At 51.8% G+C, this 970-nt stretch overlaps 1 protein-coding gene across 1 annotated transcript in view; it reads right to left on the reverse strand.

The window, feature by feature from the left end:
- The window catches only part of Dmrtb1 (DMRT-like family B with proline-rich C-terminal, 1), a gene marked incomplete in the record, with an annotated part of 6,853 nt that extends 6,258 nt beyond the window's left edge, over nucleotides 1–595 (reverse strand). Inside the window, 1 exon segment of the mRNA XM_013521575.1 lies at nucleotides 1–595. Within this exon segment, the coding sequence (XP_013377029.1) occupies nucleotides 1–363 (363 nt within the window).
- Between the last annotated feature and the right edge of the window lie 375 nt (nucleotides 596–970).

The raw sequence follows: 970 nt of genomic DNA on the forward strand, positions 1-970 counted from the left end.
AGGCGGCGGGCGCAGGCCCGGGCCCATGCTGGCGGCTGGCGGGGGTCCCTGAGCGCCCTCGGCCGCCTCCTGCTCGTCCTCGGTGGCCTGCTTCCTGAGCATCTTCTGCGCCGCCATGATCTTCTGGCGCTCGCTGATCAGGTAGCACTTCTCGCAGAGGCACTGCTTCCAGCGACACTTGCCTGCGTGGCCCTTGACCGGTACCAGGAACCCATGGTTGCGGCACCTGGAGCACTTGGGCGTGCGCAGCGCGGTATCAGCCAGCTTGGCGAGGTCTTCCCAACACAACCGCCACCTCTGCGAGCTGCCGAGCAAGTGGAGAGGAATTCGTGGCGCCCCACAAGTCCCTGGTGCTGGGGACATTAGATACACTTGTATCAAAGCTGTGCTCAGTGCGCCCTGCACCTGCAGCAAGACCCTTGCATTTTCCCACCCTTGCTCTTGGGTGCAAAAGTTGGAGAGTTCCAGTGCCTGGAGTGATTAGGTGCAAGAAATCGGGCTGAATTGCATCAAAACAGAAAGCTATTGCATGCACATCATCAAAGTTTTCTGAAGTCTTAGCCATTTCAAAAATTTCTCTTCCCGCCAACTCGTAGACAAGGTATTTTGTAAAGTTAAAAAAAAAAAAAAAAAAAGCAGAGTGATACACAACAGGCTACAAAATTGAAACTCTTGAAACTGCAGCGCTCAGTTATCATTTCAGTAGAAAAGCATTGGAAGGCCTCCATTTTGCTCCTCCCCAAAGCTGCTGCTTCTGCTTTATTTCATTTCTCGCCCCCACGTAGAAGCCATTCTAGTGATGCTTCCAGAATGTTCTCCGGTCGTTTGTAGTATGATGGTTGCTCAGGGTGTGTCCTCACACAAATTCTGATATCTTGGGGTTTGTTGGTACAGGAATGCATTTCTGGAAGACGGCATATTGCTGTTGTTCATACCTTCCAAAGTAAAGCATACTTAGAATAGGTCCAAA

This window comes from Chinchilla lanigera, unplaced genomic scaffold (genome assembly GCF_000276665.1).
Source record: "Chinchilla lanigera isolate Chin_1 unplaced genomic scaffold, ChiLan1.0 scaffold00063, whole genome shotgun sequence".
NCBI classification, from domain to species: domain Eukaryota; kingdom Metazoa; phylum Chordata; class Mammalia; order Rodentia; family Chinchillidae; genus Chinchilla; species Chinchilla lanigera.